Below are 17,155 nucleotides of genomic sequence, written 5' to 3'. Positions count from 1 at the left end.
TTAAAATTAATATGGTTAATAATAGTAAACTGTAACATGCTGTTACAAGATCGGTTAACTGCGAAGAAAATCCTTTCAGAGAAAATGTTTCAGGTGTGAAGAACAAACCTGTTCCCACACACCCTGCCCCCACTACCATTAGAATATACACAAACATTTTAGCGTTTCATTCTGAGCAGAAGACCCTCACACCTGAAGAGTGCTGGCTGTGACGAATTAAACCGGTTTTACAGGTTTCAATCACAGATTGGGACTCAGTAAAGTAACACACAGCGCCACTGGATTTGATAATACTGTACCTAACCAAAATCCGCAATATGGAAACAGAACCTAATTGTTGATAGATGATGTACTCGTAACATTTTTTCAAGACGAACTACAACATTTAAAAAATGACTTGTATGTACTTGATATCTCTAATCAATCCACGGGTTCCAGCACAAAACGAAACTAAAACGCATACCGTTCAGCGCTTCTTATTAGTTGCTCAAAAGTAATTTGACCATATGAAATGCATAATATAAACCTAGAAACATATACGTGAGCAGTACTTAAGCACTGTAGTATCGGTGTTAAGACATACCTCTCAAATACTGTAAATCAAGTTAAAAATATCTCAAGACCGATTCTGGTCGTAATGAAACCATGTTTCGTGTATGTTTTCTTTTTCATCTTGAAATAACTCATTTCTAAATACCTTTTTCACTGTTAACATCTTGTAGCAACTTTGCGACAAAATATACACTCTGACAGTTCATCCTGCTACCAACATTAAATAAAACAAATCTTAAGATTTCTATATTTATGTCTTTATTTAGTGGTTTCAGTCGAAGCTTACAATGTTTAGGGAGAAATGGAATACTGGTGTGTATTTTTATCTTTAAAGTACCGAGACCAGCCATATACTGTATGTTTATGTTAAGATTTCCCTTCAGTGGTAAAATTAGATATGAATATTCAATACTTAAACGGGCACAGTTAAGACATTAAATATACATATACATATTGTATACAGTACAGTTTGCATACGGTAATATGTTTATGTTACGCGATTAAAAAATAAATAAATAAAACTGAAAGGTCCAGCACCAGCTGGATTTGAACAAACAACCTGCCAGTTGGTAGTCACACACATAGACCAGTAGGCTACAAGACAGCTCGCATAAGCAGGCAGGCGAAACAGCCCTGCCGCAGTACACGGATATAATCATACCGTTATTAAATTCTTGAGATACGCGATTCCATATTATATTCCCTTTTAATCAAATTCTAAAAGTATGCTTGTTGACTCCGGTATCACGTTAGTTAAAGACTTCAAAGCTTACAATGTTTAGGGAGAAATGGAATACTGGTGTGTATTTTTTTCTTTTCATGATACGTGTCGCATTTTAAATCATTTTCGTAGTTAGAAATTATGAAACGCCCTGTTAAAAGCAAGGAAGTTTTTATGCCCGTTGAAGTAAAACAAAATGCCTGACAAAGTATGGCTTGGACAGATTCCAAGTGCTTGTACAAATGTGCTAAAGAAATTATACTTTGAGTATACAGCTTGTCCAAAGTCATCCATTATTAATACTATTAGTAATATCTTCAGTAAAGGCTTTGATGCATAAATATTTCTGATAAAGGTAGGTTGTGTACTTTTGTCCAACTGAGCAATCTTGCTTTCATAAAATATACCAACATTTGAATGACTGATGATTAACATACTGTAATACACAGTTCAAAATTAAAGGCTCGAATGCTGTACATGAGAGGTTAAGCTCCCCCTGGCGGTTTTACAAGGCGACGCCGGATAGCTAGTCACGTGACACACGTGATACCGCGTGATACCCCGGTGGGCGTGTCGCGGTATGCCGTGAAATACCTCACCCATTTTGAATGGCTGCATCTGTACCCACCTGAACTACTAATTTTGTATATTGTCCAAAATGTGTTTTGTCAGGGCTGGAAAAGCAGAACCATCACATTAAATACAAAGTACATGGTGCTGTTTAAAAACCCTAGAGATAAACTACAGATTACAATGCTGTCCCGACAGATGTACCCCAGTAAGGCCAAATTTGTTTTGGAAGCATTCGAGGATGCTTCTAAAAAACCTTTCGGTTACTTGCTGGTGGATTTAAATGCAGACACCCCAGTTGACTACCGATTGAGAACAGGTCTTCTCCCCCCAGATGTACCCATGGCTTATGTATTATTTTTGTGTGTTAAGTACCTCCACATTTTTGTTGTAATAGTTCTGTTAAAACCTCTGTACCACACTAGCCGCCTTCACATCACTGACTGTAACAAAATGTTCAATATTCTCACGTTTGAGAAAATGTTGGAAGGTCCTGTTAAGAAATTCTTTTTGCTTGTCCGTTTGTAGCTTTTTAGGAGAGCAACCCTCTTGAAGTATATTTCGAAAGCCCCTGTCACAGCCCCTCCAGACTTTGTTTTCAGTGGCACAGCCCAGGCGTATTTAGACAATGTGTCTATACATGTTAAGATGTAACAGAACCCGTCATTGACCTTGCTGTCAGTCCATATCGGGCAGCAGTTCCTGTTCCTCGAAATCCCACTTGTGCAGTGTATAAGCCCGATGACCGGACAGCCAGTCTGCCACCCGGCCACGGCTGGACTCACAGCCCTCACCAGACTCCCCCCGCCGCCCTAACTCCCAAATCCCTTAGGGGTATAATAGAGCGCTCACACCCGCGGCAGTCACGATCGCCTACCGTTGACGCTAATACGCACTTTTATACTGTAGCGCTCTCGGGTTCACGAGGGTATGCGCCCTTGCCTCTGCCGCCTCAAGTCGGCCCCCCACCATCATGGACTTTGAACCCAGGCCTCCAGCATCCCTCAACAGGGACCCAGCCAGTTGAGCTAAAGGGAAATCTCCCGTCAGCCTGACAGCTGCGGTCCCTCTATTCACAGGGAAGGGCGGCGATGTCACCGCGCTGGTAAGCCAGCTCGAACAACCTGCAATGGTGGCCGTATGCGTTACAATACATATATTTATAAAACAAGGGGGACTGCAATGGCGGACATTTGGACCCAGAGGCACCGGACCACTTGGGAAGGCGGGACACCACAACTCATAACGACACACCATTGGCTCAGGACGGGGCGGGACATCCCACACATAACAGTCTCCCACTGGTTGAAAAAAGGTAAAAAAGTTTGATGGAAGGTGTCGCTTCTCACTGCTCGCAGGGGTAGCAGGCCATGAGGTGTCCAGTGCGACAGTTTGAGGCCGTCCTTGGGGCGGTTCTGGCAAATCTCACAGGGCTCAGGGGCGCTCAGGGGGAGACGCGCGGCCAGGTGGCTCTCAGGAAGCTGCTTCTGACCGAGGGAGAAGGAGGGGAGACCAGGCTTTCCTGGTATTGGGACATGGATGTGTCTTTGCAAGAGTCATGCTCAGGATGGCAGGGGGGCAGTATGGGGGGAGAGCAGGGCTCATCTCCTCACAGCGAGCGCACTTCCAGCAGCCCTGATCGCCAGCAGGCCTCAGCTCCCTCTGGCCGACCACAGAAAATCAGCAGCTGCTAAAGTCCGTGAAGAAAACCTCCATTAAATAAATATCTTTTCTGAATGTTTTGGATCATTTGGTTAGTAGATCTTCAACGTGTTTCACTCATGTTCTTGTAACAAAACAAACTGCAGTGCATTTTTAATTGAAAGTCAATTTAGTTCAATGTTGAGATTGGACAGCATACTATACACACAGCCCGTCTCCATTTTTATATGCAAATCCGGTTGTTAGTTTCCCATTTCAAGCCCCTATAAATAATGTACATTAGAAAAAGTTTCTATATTCATTATTCCACAAGCTAAAGACCTCCAAATATGAAAAGATGCACATAAAAAGCACAATGAATAAAAATATACAGGCCGAGCCTTCTATAACTAGCAAACCCAGACTGATTCGCCCACGTGATTTCATTAGGCAACGTACTGCTTCAGGAGTCTCAATGTCCTCATCAAAGGAGCCATCACCCAACTATTTCTAAATGTAAGAATATGGAAGCTGTGCGTGCCTTATTTACCTCCTTTTTTGTAAGATGCAACTAGGTTACGTGCCCTGATGTTATATGTACTATCGTGTGTATTGTACTGTATATACGGTATCAGTGTTGCAACAAAAATGTTTAAAAAAGAAGTCAGTCATTCAAAATTACTATATATTCTTTTATTTCTGAAACCCTTTTACAACTGTCTTTGATACATTTAACTGAGCAAAGTCGGCGGCGATTTGGCAATAACAGTCCACAGCGCAGAAGCCCCTTTTCTGTTTCATAGCAACAGTTGCTATGGAAGCGCAGCTTGACCCGGAACTCGTCTTTGTGGGACGAGTGATCAGTTCCTGTTTTCTTGCTGTGTGTGCAAACAAACTCAGAGTCGTGGCCGCAGCAGTTCTCCCCCTCATGGCAAATCGATTCCGTAGAAAAATGGCGAGTTGTGTGTTAATTCTGGAAACCAAACTTCACTCTTTCATGGAGGTTTTACTCAGGTCGATCGTGCATGAAGTGTCAGAGGTTTTCAGAAACAGGATGTCTGACTTCGAGGACGAGTTTCAAGACAAACTCCGAAGCGTCGGCCGGGTTCTGGTGCGATGGGCCGTGCTGAGAATCATGCAGTGTGTGGAGGACAGTGTCGGGGGTGAGATCGCGCAGATGAAGAAGGAAAACGAGAGCCTGAAGTGCAGATTGCAGCTGTGGGAGAAGGAGCTGGGGGCAGGAGGAGATCGGGGACAGACAGATCATGTTGGGCACACGCTTCCCTGTGAAGTCACTGCAGGAATAGAGGCAGAAATGGACACAGACCCGGAGCTGCCAGGTCAGTCCAGTGACGGGTATGAAGTCTATTTATGTGTGTTTAAAAGGTGTCTTTATCTTCCTCACTGTCTTGAGTGTAGTGGCAAAGATCTATGTGATGTAGCAGCTGAGTTCTTTTCTGCAAACTGAGCTGTAGTTGTCTGGTTAGGGAACTGAAAACGGTAACAGGGCTGAAAACACGTTCACACTTACATAGACTCATATCAGGGGTGTCAAACTCTGGTTAATGATGCTCCAGTTTAGACGAGGCTGAAGTTGGCTTCTTATTCGCGTTTTTTGTTCCACCTTCAATGCCGCTGCTGTGGTGTTATGTCGTCTTTCGCTTGTAGATGGCGCTCCTCGGTCAGTACTGATCCGGGTGGAATACTGTAGATGTCCTCGGTGAAAAGGAATATCCAAATAAATAGTGACTGTTTAAATTGTATTTATGTATGGAATATATTTCAGAAACTCGAACACCAATTTAAAAAACTCACAATAACACAAAACTTGCCCTGGGAAAAGGTGATTGCACTTTCTGCTTATTACTATGGGCCCTCCCCCCTGATTATAAAATCATTTCACAATTCTGACACCGAGGTGTGAGAGACAATGTTACAGATTGTCAAACTCCTGAGGCAGAAGAACATTTGCTGTACCATTTTTAAAATATGACCCTCTGAACATGGCATGAGAGAACACATTGGGGGAAAAAAAGACAGCGATTTGTGCTCTATTGCTAAGGCCCATCTGCCCTGTCTTTCTCACACCCAGAGATGGCTCCACAGCTGAAACGTTGTGTTTTCTTTCTTCTCTTTTCAGCATGGAATAAACCTGTTACTTGTTCCTTTGTAGCCTACACGTGCTGACACATGTTTTCTTTCTTCTCTTTTCAGCAGGGAATAAACCTTTACTTATTCCTTTGTAGCCTACACGTGCTGACACAAGTCCCCACCTGATATCTAACATTCCTATAATCTCAACTATGAATGTCCACTGTGGGCTTTTTTCCCCGATTATTTATTCTGGCATTGAAGCATATTATTTGTCATACCAAAGTGTCATAATCACTGAAAAAATACATTTTTTTTCATTCAGAAAGTAAGACAATGACAAATCACTATGAATTGCAGTTAGGCTGTCCTGATCTAGATTTTCTATATAGTTTAACATGCCATGTTCAGAATGGCACACCAGTGAATTGTCATAATTACAAATGTACAGGATGAGTGATTTTGTCTCTCTTACCTTAGCCAGCAGCATACCACTCTGCCACTCAACTTACAGCTGGCAACCCACTGAAACTCAGCAGGTGTGAGCCTGGTCAGTACCTGGAAGGGAGACCTCCTGGGAAAAACTAAGGTTGCTGCTGGAAGAGGTGTCAGTGGAGCCAGCAGGGGGCGCTCACCCTGAAGTCCATGTGGGTCATAATGCCCCGGTATAGTGGCGGGGACTCTGTGATGTAAACAGGCGCCGTCCTTCGGATGAGACGTAAAACCGAGGTCCTGACTTTCTGTGGTCATTAAAAATCCCAGGGTGTTTCTCGAAAAGAGTAGGGGTGTAACCCCGGCGTCCTGGCCAGATTTCTCCCGACCTTTACCAATCATGGCCTCCTTATAATCCCCATCTATGAATTAGCTTCATCACTCTGCTCTCCTCCCCACTGATAGCTGATGTGTGGGGAGCGTTCTGGCGCATATGGCTGCCGATTTTGGAGCTGTCTGCATGGAGTGATATTACATGTCTGTAATCTGAACTTGAACTTGAACTTGAACTTTATTGCCATATGTAACCGGTGCTGGTACAATGGAATTCTTGCTTACAGAAACTCTCTCGATTGTAAAACAAGTGTAAAAAAAACAAAACAAAGTGCAAACAGTGCATCAAGACAATGTACAAACAAACAATAGACAATGTGCAAGTAAACATGCAGACAGTTTGAATGTAAACAATACAGACGTGTAAACAATGACTGGAGACGTACAATAAATAAATTACAATGAGGTAGATGGTGATGGTGTAGGTGTGGTCCGAGGGGGATGGCTAAATGTGTTCGCCAGTCTCACTGCTTGTGGATAGAAGCTATTGAAGAATCTAGTGGTAAGTGTCCGTATGCTCTTATATCTCTTGCCTGAGGGCAGTGGGGTGAAGAGCTCATGCCCGGGGTGGTGACTGTCCTCTGTGATGGCCAGAATTCTACCACGGCAGCGGTCCTCATAGAGCTGTTTAATCTCAGTGAGACCGCAGCCGATGATCTTCTGGGCCATATTGACCATTCTCTGCAGTGCCTTTCTTTCTCGCGAAGAGGTGTTGCCATACCACACGGTGATCCCGTTGGTGAGGACGCTCTCGATAGTGCAGTGGTAGAAGTTCACCAACACATGTATTGGCATCCCCCATTGCTTGAGGCACCTCAAGAAATAAAGGCGCTGCTGAGCCTTCTTCATGATAGAGTCAGTGTTCACAGTCCAGGTTAGATCTTTAGAGATGTGAATTCCCAAAAACCTAGAGCTGGTGACTGTTTCCACTTCCGTTCCATCAATACTGAGTGGGCTGTGAGTGTGTGGCCTGTGTCTCCGAAAGTCCACTATTAGCTCTTTCGTTTTCTTTATGTTCAAGTCCAGGTTATTGCTATGACACCACCTAAGCAGCTGTACAACTTCATCCCTGTAAGTGGACTCGTCATCATCACTGATCAGTCCTATTATAGTGGTGTCATCGGCAAACTTAATGATGCGGTTGTTGCTGTGTCTTGCTGTGCAGTCGTGAGTAAATATGGAGTACAACCTTGGACTTAGACAGCAGCCTTGTGGGGTTCTAGTGCTCAGGGTGAGTGGTGTTGATGTTTTATTGCCTATCCGCACCACCTGTGGTCTCTCGATAAGAAAGTCCAGCAGCCAGTTGCAGACAGAGTTGCACAGACCTAATCCCCTGAGCTTTGTCACCAGTTGACTGGGTATGATGGAATTGAATGCTGAACTGTAGTCCACAAACAGCATTCTCACATACGAGTTCTTAGTGTCCAGGTGTTCCAAGGCTGTATGCAGAGCCAGGGAGACAGCATCATCCACTGATCTGTTGCTCTGGTAGGCAAACTGCAGGGGGTCCAGGGACTCTGTGATGGAGGAGTTGATGTGTGACAACACCAGCTTCTCCAGGCATTTCATCACCACAGATGTTAATGCTACTGGGCGGTAATCATTCAGGCATGCCACTTTTGTCTTTTTGGGGGTTGGAACAATAGTGGTTTTTTTAACGTGGGGACCATGGACCGTGACAGGGAGGAGTTAAAGATGTCTGTAAACACTGTGGTCAGCTGGGCTGCACATGTCCTCAGGACGTGAGGTGGTATCCCATCAGGCCCTGCAGCCTTACGGATTTTCACCCTGCTCAGAGTCTTCTGCACGTCCTGCTCTGAGAGTTTCAGAACAAACTCGCCCTGCACACTTGGGGTCTTCTCAGCATTGCCCATGTTCAGAGCATCAAAGCGGGCATAGAAGTGGTTCAGCTCGTCAGGCAGGGATGCGTTGTTCGTGTCAATCTCTTGGCTGCAGCCCTTGTAGCCTGTGATTGACTGTAATCCCTGCCACAGCCTCCGGGTGTCAGCGCACTGCGTTTCAAGCTGCATTCTGTAGCTCTGTTTGGCGCGTTTTAATGCATAAACTTCTTCTAATGCATACCGTGATTTCTTGTACAGCTCTTCGTCCCCCGATTTGAACGCGGTGGATCTATCTTTTATTTTATTGCGTATGTCGTGGTTGAACCACGGTTTCTGATTGGGAAATGACCTAATTTTCATTTCTGGTACACAAACGTCGGTGCAGTATTTAATATAGCTGGTGACCGCGTCGGTATACTCATTTAAATCTGTGTCGTAATCTGTTTGCATGCTCTCCCTGTATTCCTGTTAGTTTCCTCCCACAGCCAAAAAGACATTCTGATAGGTTAATTAGCTTCTGTGAAAACTGACCCATATAAGATACAATCACTTTATTGCCCATACACAATTTCTTTTATCAGGAATGTGTATTTTCTCATACCCCAGCTTGCTCTCCATGAGATACACATACAGGGAGAGAGAAGCTTGGGGTCAGAGTGCAGGGTCAGCCATTTATACGACAGCCTACAACCCTATCTGTAATCTGTAACCTGTTTTCACCCCTGGGGTTCTGGTAGGTGGCATCGCAGTATCAGAACACTGACCAATAGATTGTTGAAAAACAGTTTCTTCCCCCAAGCAGTCCGCATCACACACAGCTCAGATTAGCACCTGCACATATTAGCACCTGCACTTTAAAGACTTTAAGGTACTGGACTGTTTGCATTATGTCCTGTCTTGGTTGGAATATAACGTCTATTGTGTAAATTTATTGTGCATGTCTGTCATTTGTGCCTAATTGTTTTTTTTCTCTAATGTTACTGCGTACAGCTGGACGAGTAAGCATTCCAATACACTCGTTGTATATGGCAAATAAAGAAATCTTGAATCTTGAAGTGTCTCTCTTACGCATCCAGCCTGTAATCTACACTCCTACAGCCCCCAGTGTCTCTGTCACGAACACGGACTGGAATCCGTGTCGGATCTTGTAGAAAACCCTATGCGATGTGGTAAGAGCTGAAGAAAACAGGAGGCGCGGTAAAAGGGAACACAGAGGGGTTTAATAGTGCACAAAATAATAGTGACAGTCCGAGACAGTGTACGGGGAAGACAAAACGGCATCCAAATCCAAACGGGTCCAAGGGCAGGTCAAAGCACAGTCCGAGAGTCCATCAACTAGAAATCCATCCTGGGATGCGACAAAGTTAAAATCCTAGGGAGGGGGGAGCACACGGACAGACAAAACATGGAGGTCCAGGGGTGACGGGGCGAGATCCTCCAGACCCCGGGCTCAGGAAGCGGGAGGCGTCGGGGATGAGGCCTATGCCCTCAGGAGACGGACGTAGGGTTTCCTGGTGCTAGGCGGGCCTCGCGACATCTTACCCTAATGATGAGCCCCGAGGACTGGAGGAGCTAGTCTTTAAATAATAACACTAAAAGGGTACACCTGGAGAGCTTAATCACACGACCAATAATGGGAGCAGTGGAGCGCCCTCTAGGGAGGGATGTCGGGCGTGACAGTCTCTCTTACCCAGCCAGCCTGTAATCCACACTCCTACAGCCCCAGTGTCTCTCTTACCCAGCGAGCCTGTAATCTACACTCTTACAGCCTCCAGTGTCTCTCCCCTGGCCAGCCTGTATTCAGAGAGAATCTGTGCTATGTTTTTGCATACCAGGAGAAAATGTATGTTGTGTCTCAAGAGAGATTACACAGGCTGAACAAACTGGACAGCTCACGACAGTAGCTCATGAAGACATCCTTTCTTTCAGTAGCTGTTGTCTCCAGTTGAAATCCTACACAATTCTCCAATTTCATAAGGATCCACTCACTTCAGTGGCCTGGTTGTAAAGTCATCAGGTGTCTTCTGCCAACTGATCTGGTGACTAATAAGGTCACTGGAACATTCTCCAAGGCATTCTGGGGGAATGTGGTCCAAACAAAAACTTATTGGCACCCTGCAGGCTATATGTTTGACATTTTGAAATTTCAGATTTGCAAGCCTCCTATTTATTTCATGTCATCATTTGTTTGATTCGTTTATATTGATGCTTACATTTGTTTCTAGTGCATTGTACTGATATTTTGGGCTATCACTTCCCTGTGGTTTGAGATTTAGGCGGGTGATTTTGTGGTGTGTGGTATCTTCATTGTTTTCTGTCTTCCTTAGGAATAATTCTTATGCAAATAAAGTTTCCTTTTTTTTAAATCTGAAGTTTTAATTTTGTTGCAGCTGATTTCTCGATTACTGTTAGACCCGCTTTGCTGGTTTCTGTGATTGAGTAGCTGCTGGGACTGAGGCAGGCGGTGGTGGTAAGAGCTTTACAGAGAGAAAACTCTCCTCTCCATGTGTTTACAGTGTGTGAAACTGCACTTACCATGGTGCTGTGATTGCAGGCTGTCTAAAACTGGGTGGTAGTTCTCCAGGATGTGTACTTGTTCAGAATTCAGTTTGCCAATTTGATGATGTGTAAACTAGGATTTATGATTTAACCACAGATTTGAAATTTGTCGAGTATTGGATTCACTGTTTTTTTTATTTTGCATGGAGTTTGAATAATTGGATGCAGTGTTGTAGTATTGACTCAACAATAGAAACCTTATTGTGTTCATTCACTATTATTTTACCTTAATCTTGGAATATAACAGCAAACATACTTATAATATCTGAAGGTAGGCAATTGTTAACATTTGTTCAATGTTATCTTGTTTTAATATGCAGGTACTTTATATTTGGTTTTGACCCTGACTCAAAGGTCTCATTCTTTTGTCCTATGTTTTCAGGGTCAGAGATCAGTGCTCTCCCTGATGCTGGGGAGAGGGCTCCTCTTGGACAGCAGCCCAGTGAGGAGGAGAGGGTCTACAGTCTGATGCACGAGACAGAGCTCACTGGTGCAGAAGGGAAAGAGACATTCAGCGCGCAGCACACAGAGAGCGGACAGAGTGTTGAGGATCTAGACTCTGTGCCCAGGATGAAGACCGAGCCTGAGAGCGAGACACCTGGGCTCTCAGTATCTGATGACTTTGCAGAGAAATGTTTTAATCTGGACATGAAGGATGTTGCAAAGCAACATTTTAATGAACAGAAATCTGTGTTTGCACAAGAGCTCAAAAAAGAGGAAATGGATGTTTTAAACCTTGCAGAGCAGGACATGCGTCCCCAGTTGATTTATACTAAAGAACAGAGATGTGATGTTGATGGCGAAGAGGACATTACTGAGTTACAGCACGCAGAGAGGGGTCAGTACAGGGGGGACTTGCAAAGAGAGAAGCTGCAGAGGGTCAGGAAGAGTCAGCCCAGGCCTTCCACAGATGAAATGGAGAAACTATCACCACAGCACAGACAGCAACAGCATTTCTGTCCATTAAACACTTCAGATAGCCACCAGAGGATCTCTACAGGAGAGAAACCATTCAGCTTCAGTCAGTGTGGGAAGAGTTTTAGCCAGTTAGGCAACTTAAAAATCCACCAGCGCATTGACACAGGGGAGAGACCGTTCAGCTGCAGTCAGTGTGGGAAGAGTTGTAGTACATCAGGCAACTTAAAAATCCACCAGCGCACTCATACAGGAGAGAGACCGTTCAGCTGCAGTGAGTGTGGGAAGAGCTTTAGTTCGTCATGCACTTTAGAGAAGCACCAGCGCACTCACACAGGGGAAAGGCCGTTCAGCTGCAGTCAGTGTGGGAAAAGCTTTAGTAATTCAAGCCACTTAAAAACTCACCAACGCATACACACAGGAGACAGACCATTCAGCTGCAATCAGTGTGAAAAGAGCTTTATTGAGTTAAGAAAATTAAAAAGGCATCAGCTGATTCACAGTGGAGAGACGCCTTTCATCTGTAGCCAGTGCGGGAAGAGCTTTATTGATTTAACACGATTAAAAAGGCATCAGTTCACTCACACAGGAGACAGACCATTCAGCTGCAGTGAGTGTGGGAAGAGCTTCATGGATTTAACCCAATTTAAAAGGCATCACACGGGAGAGAGACCGTTCATCTGCAGTCAGTGTGGAAAAAGTTTTGGTCAGGTAGACACCTTAAAAAACCACCAGCGCACTCACACAGGAGAGAAACCATTCGGCTGCAGTGAGTGTGGGAGGGGCTTTATTGATTTAACACAGTTAAAAAGGCATCAGCTCATCCACAGAGGATGAGCAGAGGATTTTAAAGCAATGATGCATTTGAGATTAGTTACTTTTCTGAATATCTGTTGCAACCTTGTATTCATTGACAGTTTTATGAGCCTTGTTGTAGAAATGTAAAAGCTAAACCAAAGGTTTCCTCCTCCCGACTGAGTTCTTTGACTTATATGTGGAAGACTTCACCCTTTTTATGACAAAATAATTGTAATTTCAATAAGATGTTTCCTGATTCTACAACCTTCCTTTGAGATCAATACCATGGGTGTTATTTGAAACAGTTTTTACTATTTCTTTCAAATCAGTTTTTTAAATGGTAATCAGTAGTATCCCTGTGTTGGTCACCAGTTTTTGAGTCTTTCAACTGCAGACCTGCTCCCCAGTGTTCCTCCTACAGACTTGGACACCTTTAGTTGTTTTATTGAACAAGCTTTTATTAAGAAGCTAGCTTGAGTACAGGGACAGAGTTTTGTAAAAGTCTAAAAAGAACACTAAAAAACAAAATGTTTAATGTGCTTCACTTTTCTCAAGCTTCACCACAGGTAGCACAGTACAGTGCAGCACATCTCACAGTTCAAAGCAAAGCAAATGGTAACTTTCACTGTGTGCCGCAACAAACTAAATGTCATAGAAAATAACGATTGACAGCATTAAGATTATAGAAATGGGGGGAGCCAGTTTGGTATTTAGATCTAGTTTCTTGAGAAGATCCAGGGTCTTGGCTTCAGCAACATGGTTGGGCAGCTTGCTCCCCACTCCCACCTCCCTCTGTGTAAAGAAGCGCCTGCTGATATGACTACAGGCTCACCCACTGTGTCTTGAAAGAAGACAGGTCTACTTCAACAGCCAGTGGCTGGGCAGACCAGGGCCATTTCCAAGACACGAGTCAAACCCAAAATTAAGTATGAGTATGGCAACATACATTCACATGCTTTCACGTTTTCACAATTAATCCAACATGGAATATCTAAGTTAAAAAAAATGTTTTTCCTAGTATTTCGACTCACCACGCATAGGGGGGTTAAATACAGTAAATGATACTGTTTTAACATATGGGTAAACAGGTATGCTTGTAACTGTATATTTCAACATTAAAACAGAATTGAAGGTCCTGCTGTCAAAACATTCCTCTGGTCAGCCTACATGAAAGCCCAGAGCACAGTAGGTGACCTTGCCTTTTAACAGGAAGGAATGAAGTGGTGCGGTGGATAGCACTGCTGCCTCTTAGCTCTGGGGCCCTGGGTTCAATTCTGGACCTGGGGTGCTGTCTGGGTGGAGGTTGCATGTTCCCATCCTATTCTCATGGGTTTCCTCCCACAGTCCAAAGGCATACTTGTAGGTTAATTGGCTTCTGGGAAAATTTGGCCTAGCAGTGAGTGTGTAGCCACAAGTGTGTATAAAGACCATTTCTGCCTCTTTGCTCATTAACTCAACCATTGCATCCTTTTTTTCCCCCACTCTGCTCAGGCGCTGTGTCGTTTCCACAGTTTCCAGCATCCTGGTAAGATTACTGAGCGCAATCAGTGTTCTTCTTGTTGCTGTTTTTCCCAGGAGGCTGGAGAAGACTTGGAGGACTGGAGGTAACGGGATTCGCTGACATGAGACAAGTATAAAATAACAATCTGCTGTTCTCCTGAGAAAATTCATTATGAATGATGTCTCAATGACAGCATTTAAGCATTTAACACAAGTAATGTCAGCGATGATGTCAATAACTGTTTATAACCCCCCCAGCAAAAACCCATGACAACAGCAGAACAAAAACCTTCCTAAATTTGTGTTATGGTGCCACTGTGGGACTGTAAAAAACAAAAGGTTTAAAATACCTCAGAGGAAATGAATATACCCTCAGGTACATGCCTAACAACGTCTTCCAAATTTGGACATGGAGGCACATCACAATAACCAGCACAATGGAGTAGGGCATAATAAATATAAAAATGAAGCAGTACTAATTCATCCACCTTCTATCAGGGAGACACTTCTTGCTGTTAAAGGCTGCATCAACCTGGAAACCATCTCAACACTGGAAAATCAATGCTGGTACTTTACTGGGCAGGCAGGAAGTGTTGAGATGCCAATTAAACAGCTTACACACAGTTGAGGAGGAGGAGGGAGGGAGCACCAGCACCTGATACAATCCCATGGGAGTATGGGTAAGAGCATGCAGACTCCAGACAAAAGGATGTCAACAAAACAGGAGTGAACCAAGGGCAGTGTGCTGTCCTGTAGATAGATGACAAAATTGCCAAACAGTTTGTTGTTCTTAGTTCATGTTTTTCTGTTTTTTTACCTGGATTCCTTACCTAGTTTTGGACTTTGCCTGTTTCTCATCTTCAGCTTCTGGATTGTATTCTTCATTCTTTTTTCTGGATTAATCTTTCTGGTTCTGGATTTAGATCAAGAATTGACTTTGGGTATCCCTCAATTATTTTCTTTTCGATTGTTTGTGACAGTAGAACCCGCATAAGGACTATTTCATGACTAACTGAGCTCAAGACCTGCCTTATGTAATAATAATACAGTGTGTGATCTCCTGTCCCAGCCTGAGGAACAGTGAGCCTGTCTCTCAATAATAATAATACTGTGTGTGATCTCCTGTCCCAGCCTGAGGAACAGTGAGCCTGTCTCTCAATAATAATAATACTGTGTGTGATCTCCTGTCCCAGCCTGAGGAACAGTGAGCCTGTCTCTCAATAATAATAATGCAGTGTGTGATCTCCTGTCCCAGCCTGAGGAACAGTGAGCCTGTCTCCCAATAATAATAATACAGTGTGTGATCTCCTGTCCCAGCCTGAGGAACAGTGAGCATGTCTCTCAATAATAATAATATTGTGTGTGATCTTCTGTCCCAGCCTGAGAAACTGACAGTTAGCCTGTCTCTCAATGACGATAATACAGTGTGTGATCTCCTGTCCCAACCTAAGGAACAGTGAGCCTGTCTCTCAATAATAATAATAATACAGTGTGTGATCTCCTGTCCCAGCCTGAGGAACAGTGAGCCTGTCTCTCAATAATAATAATACTGTGTGTGATGTTCTGTCCCAGCCTGAGAAACTGACAGTTAGCCTGTCTATCAATAATAATACAGTATGTTATCTCCTGTCCCAGCCTGAGGAACAGACAGTGAGCCTGTCTCCCAATAATAATAATAATAATAATAATAATAATAATAATAATAATAATAGTAATAATAATACAGTGTGTAATCCCCTGTCCCAGCCTGAGGAACAGACAGTGAGCCTGTCTCCTAATAATAATTATACAGTATGTTATCTCGTGTCCCAGCCTGAGGAACAGACAGTGAGCCTGTCTCCCAATAATAATAATACAGTGTGTGATCTCCTGTCCCAGCCTGAGGAACAGACAGTGAGCCCGTCTCTCAATAATAATAATGCAGTGTGTAATCCCCTGTCCCAACCTGAGGAACAGGCAGTGAGCCTGTCTCTCAATGACAATAATACAGTGTGTGATCTCCTGTCCCAGCCTGAGGAACAGACAGTGAGCCTGTCTCTCAATAATAATAATACAGTGTGTGATCTCCTGTCCCAGCCTAAGGAACAGTGAGCCTGTCTCTCAATAATAATACTGTGTGTGATCTTCTGTCCCAGTTTGAAAAACTGACAGTTAGCCCGTCTCTCAATAATAATAATACAGTGTGTGATCTCCTGTCTCAGCCTGAGGAACAGAGCCTCTAATAAATGCTGTACAATAAAAGTCCAGCTAGTTTAATTGCCTTAGTCATTCAAATAAAGCTCTTTCAGGCTGAATTTGAGTAAGGAGAGGGTGGGAGTCTGAAGAAGGAGGAAAGAGGTAGAGATGGCCAGGAGTCCCCTGTCCCTTGTTCACCTGAAGGGCTGTCTCCATAAACAGAGCAATGGTCTATGTGTTGGTAAGCTGGCTCTGCAGACTGATACAGAGAGAGCGCTTAATACAGAGACTGACTGGACACTACAGTACATTAACACTGCACTGAGAGAGAGGGGTAATACAGACAACTACTGGACACTACAGTACATTAACACTGCACTGATAGAGAGAGGGGTTAATACAGACACCTACTGGACACTACAGTACAATAACACTGCACTGAGAGAGGTTGAGGTTTTAAAAATACCTTTATTCCATTAATGAAAAACTAAATCAGTAATGAATAATCAGATGCTGTCTAGCAGCTGTTCTAGAAACTAGAAGTATCAAAGTGATGGTCTCTCAACTCGCTCCATCAATCACGTGGTTTAGCATTAGAATAGTTTAAAGTGGTTCGTGTCAATCGGTGTCATTCAATTAGTGTCTGCCCCTATTTTTTCCCATTTCGGAGTGCAAGTGCCTAGGGCCTACAAACACCACAATCCAGCCCCAGATGACATAGTTGTGTTTGTCTGAGATAGCTGGGAAATTGCAGTCTTAAATTGTTGCCAGGATGTCTTTGAGAGGGTCAGCTGGGCAAGAGCACTGCTCTTCTGCTGAGGGACTGGGAAAGGACTAGATCTCCAGATATACCAGGGGGAAAATCAACCAGGGGGGGGTTTAGCTTGGAGCAGGAGGTGTGGCATTAGAGAACTGGGAGGGAACAGTTGATTAGGTGAGGGGCAGATGGCAGAATTGGAGAGGGTTG

At 43.9% G+C, this 17,155-nt stretch overlaps 1 protein-coding gene across 2 annotated transcripts; it reads left to right on the top strand.

Annotated features, from left to right (window-relative positions):
* Positions 1–3,792: 3,792 nt before the first annotated feature.
* LOC148647712 (uncharacterized) lies at positions 3,793–16,658 on the top strand. 2 transcript variants are annotated; one of them, XM_088607663.1, is made up of 4 exons: positions 3,793–4,824; positions 11,183–12,426; positions 14,005–14,117; positions 14,512–16,657. In XM_088607663.1, the coding sequence occupies exons 1-4, from the start codon at positions 4,299–4,301 to the stop codon at positions 14,639–14,641; spliced, it is 2,013 nt and encodes a 670-aa protein (XP_088463789.1). In that variant the 5' UTR covers positions 3,793–4,298; the 3' UTR covers positions 14,642–16,657. The 2 variants fall into 2 exon arrangements, with proteins under 2 accessions (XP_088463789.1, XP_088463790.1); XM_088607664.1 differs by having other exon boundaries at positions 4,171–4,824; positions 14,005–16,658.
* Positions 16,659–17,155: the final 497 nt, after the last annotated feature.

This window comes from Lepisosteus platostomus, chromosome 15 (genome assembly GCF_059453375.1).
Source record: "Lepisosteus platostomus isolate fLepPlt1 chromosome 15, fLepPlt1.hap1, whole genome shotgun sequence".
Classification (NCBI taxonomy): domain Eukaryota; kingdom Metazoa; phylum Chordata; class Actinopteri; order Semionotiformes; family Lepisosteidae; genus Lepisosteus; species Lepisosteus platostomus.
The sequence above is the reverse complement of the archived record's forward strand: the minus strand, read 5'-3'. Positions and strand labels throughout refer to the sequence as shown.

Bases quoted from the DNA above. Each gene is read 5' to 3' on its own strand.
- LOC148647712 (XM_088607663.1), top strand. From the start codon at position 4,299: ATGGAAGCGCAGCTTGACCCGGAACTCGTCTTTGTGGGACGAGTGATC. The intron at 4,825-11,182 runs GTCAGTCCAGTG...CTATGTTTTCAG, and splicing joins CACAGACCCGGAGCTGCCAG to GGTCAGAGATCAGTGCTCTC. The intron at 14,118-14,511 runs GTAACGGGATTC...ACCTTCTATCAG, and splicing joins GAAGACTTGGAGGACTGGAG to GGAGACACTTCTTGCTGTTA.